Below are 2,900 nucleotides of genomic sequence, written 5' to 3'. Positions count from 1 at the left end.
TCCAACACATAAAATCAAATATCTCAAAAAGTATATGCTAAATTTGTATACGCAATAAAAATACAATCTTTTGAAATATTTAAACCTTGGACTCTTGAAAATTGACAAAAATCACAAATCAAGAATTTTTGGCTAAATTTTTGAAGAATTTGTTAGTACACGTTTTAATGTAATTTCTACACAGGAAACAATATTTGAGATAGTTTGTTAACAAGAAATTTGACAATATGACCAAAAGTTGATATTCTACGATTTTTGTCAATTTTCATGGTTGAAAATATACTTTTTGAGATAATTCAGTTTTTACACATTTTTTTTTTCATTTTTACTCATTATTACTAAAAAAATAGACGTACATTTATAAACAACTTTGTCTCAAACGTCATTTTGATTAGAAGTGACGGTTTCGCGCTAAAATTTATTGTACGTTTTCAAAGACGCCATTTTGAAAAAAAATTAAGATCCAAAATGGCTAATTTTTACAGATACCATAACACAAAATTATGCAAAGTTCCATGTAAATCGTAGAAGGTCGAGTCATTTTATTTTTATTTTTATCCTATTTTGCCTGGAACTGCTGTCATGTGATACCGGAAATCACATCAAAATTCATCATTAAATCACATCATAAATATGAGCGCTTTTGCTGAAAATTTTTTTAGTAAGTAGAGTCAGATTTCACCATAGGTGGATAAATTTAGGTTCTTTTTTACCATATTTAGCCGTTTATATGAAACCGCGAAAAATATGGTAGGAATCTGGGAAAAACGGAGTAAAATTTCTCAAATCCAGTAGTCACCCTGTATTCATGAAGAGCGTCGTTCCTAGCTGAGTAATGGAAGTGGGAAACTAATAACATGCATCAATTAGTATCAACGTCATCATATTTAGCTTGTAAAAATAAATATTGAATTCCTAAGTTTTAAGTCAACATTCGATTTCTCTGCTCCTGAGTTAGCTCTATTGACGCAGTCTCATGAGTGCGATTAAGAAGGTCAACATAAAAAATGTTAACCTTTTGGACCGTGGCCCCCTGTCTTATGTAACATTTCGTTTAAGAAGCAAAATTTGATAATCCACACTGAAGAAAGTCCAAACACACATACTGAAACCGTTCTTATCAGTTTAAACATATTTATTTTTTTTTCCACAGCCTTCACTCTTCTTCGCTTTCGTACAGCTTCGCTAGTCGCCTTATCGACTGTTTGGTTTTCTTGTGGATGAAACTATCGACGTGGGACATGATCGTTACGATTCCCATGATTCGTTCCAGGGCGCCCTGAACGCGTTCCGCCTGCTCCATGCTCATATCGGGATCCAGAAAATCTTCGGTGGGTAACTGATTTTGCTGGTTGATAAACCGTTTCTTCAACGGTGCAAGTTGTCTGTGCTCTACTGATTGATCGTCATAGTCATCGACTGACTGTTGCCGTCTTTCGTTGGCACATGGGCATTCGGTAGTTTGGATGGGTTGCATTTTCGGGCGTCGTTTCCGGGGACGAACGGGTTGTTCTATGCTTTCTGGCTCGTAACCGTGGGCAACCAACTCTTTCAGTCGCTTTCCATTTATTTCGGAATCTTCTAGGTCACCAAGATCTATTTGATCGAAGTCAATTTCCGGAAGCTCGTCGTAGTAATAATGGTGGTTTCTTGCTTTTCGCCTTCGATATCCGAAAACTACGGGGCTTCGGAAAGTTGATGGTGGTAAGGTTGTTGCCCTAAATAGTATTTTGGCAGTCGTAGGCGTAGATTTTGGAGTTGTTAAAGTTGTTGAAGTTGTGAAACTTCCTGGTGTGGCTATTATCTTACTGCCTTCGTAATGTATTTCCTCTTCCTCAGATGATAGAGGAATTTCTATTTGGGAACGAACCCAGTCTTCCTCTAAGGATTTATCATAGGAATGTAGTGTTTGTGATGTTGTTGATTCCATCTTGTTTCTTGCTGTGGTTGTTTCAATTGTGTCTCGCTGAATTCCCTCTGTTTCAAGTTCAGTTCTGTTTTCGTCCGTTCGTACATCTTGTACACTTTCATATGAGACATTCTGTACATCCACTGGGTTTGATAAAAGCGATTTTGAAAGATGGCTGTTCAAGAGCCGTACAGCAATTACTTCGTTTTCTACAAATATATTTAGAAGTTACTGTATGAACAGAAAAATGATTTGAACAGAAATGATTACCTTCGTCGTTTTCCACCATGTTGGGATATTCTAAGTTGTGAAACATGACCTCGTCTTCGTTATGAATCAGTGAAGGGTGTTTTCCTAGTTCACTTCTTACAACGCGAGCATTGCAGTGAACGATGAGTAGCTGGAATTAACAGAGTTTCAAGAGATTTTTTTTGTTTCAGACGTCAAGCATCACTAATTTTGCATATCAGGGAGATATTGAGTATGTTACATTTTTCCATGCTGACATTTCATGTTTATTTTGTGGCACAGCCATTAAAGGCCATAAGCAGCAACTTTTGCTAGCAACCATAAAACAGCAATGTTTGCAGAATTTTATGCATAATTTGTGCCACCACTTGTCCTTACATAAGATTTCTAGAAATCTGACGCGTTTCCAATTACATTCTCAGTCTTATACATAGTTCAGTCAACTGTGCTTGATTAATTATGGCACGTTTTTTGAACTACCATGCGCGCCAATGGCCTCGAATTTGGCGCTGCTGCGATAAGCACTTCCGCGTCATCGTGGCGGCCGGCAAACCACGTTTCTACGAATTGCAATTTTTCGCCTCAAACGTAATCACTTTATGTAAAATGCTTGCCTCAGACTTGACCAATTCGTTTTACCGTTGCCGGAACACTCTGTTGTACACGATAAGAGAACACTCACCGAAAGAATTAGCAGCAACGTTGCTTCCACCATGATTCTCAGCTGAAGCATCAGCATCAT

At 37.4% G+C, this 2,900-nt stretch overlaps 1 protein-coding gene across 1 annotated transcript; it reads right to left on the bottom strand.

The window, feature by feature from the left end:
* Positions 1 to 1,114: 1,114 nt before the first annotated feature.
* LOC135713449 (uncharacterized) lies at positions 1,115 to 2,900 on the bottom strand. Its single transcript, XM_065236564.1, has 3 exons — positions 2,841 to 2,900; positions 2,180 to 2,309; positions 1,115 to 2,118 (listed from the first exon to the last, which is right to left on the bottom strand). Exons 1-3 carry the CDS (start codon positions 2,898 to 2,900, stop codon positions 1,157 to 1,159), a joined length of 1,152 nt encoding a protein of 383 aa, XP_065092636.1. The 3' UTR covers positions 1,115 to 1,156.

Source organism: Ochlerotatus camptorhynchus, unplaced genomic scaffold (assembly GCF_037179485.1).
Source record: "Ochlerotatus camptorhynchus isolate MF236.1 unplaced genomic scaffold, CSIRO-AGI_Acam_v1.1 ptg000556l, whole genome shotgun sequence".
Classification (NCBI taxonomy): domain Eukaryota; kingdom Metazoa; phylum Arthropoda; class Insecta; order Diptera; family Culicidae; genus Ochlerotatus; species Ochlerotatus camptorhynchus.
The sequence above is the reverse complement of the archived record's forward strand: the minus strand, read 5'-3'. Positions and strand labels throughout refer to the sequence as shown.

Coding starts and splice junctions, on each gene's coding strand:
- LOC135713449 (XM_065236564.1), bottom strand. CDS start 2,900: ATGATGCTGATGCTTCAGCTGAGAATCATGGTGGAAGCAACGTTGCTG. Junction 2,310..2,840: donor CGTTGCTGCTAATTCTTTCG/GTGAGTGTTCTC, acceptor TGTTAATTCCAG/CTACTCATCGTTCACTGCAA. Junction 2,119..2,179: donor CATGGTGGAAAACGACGAAG/GTAATCATTTCT, acceptor ATATATTTGTAG/AAAACGAAGTAATTGCTGTA.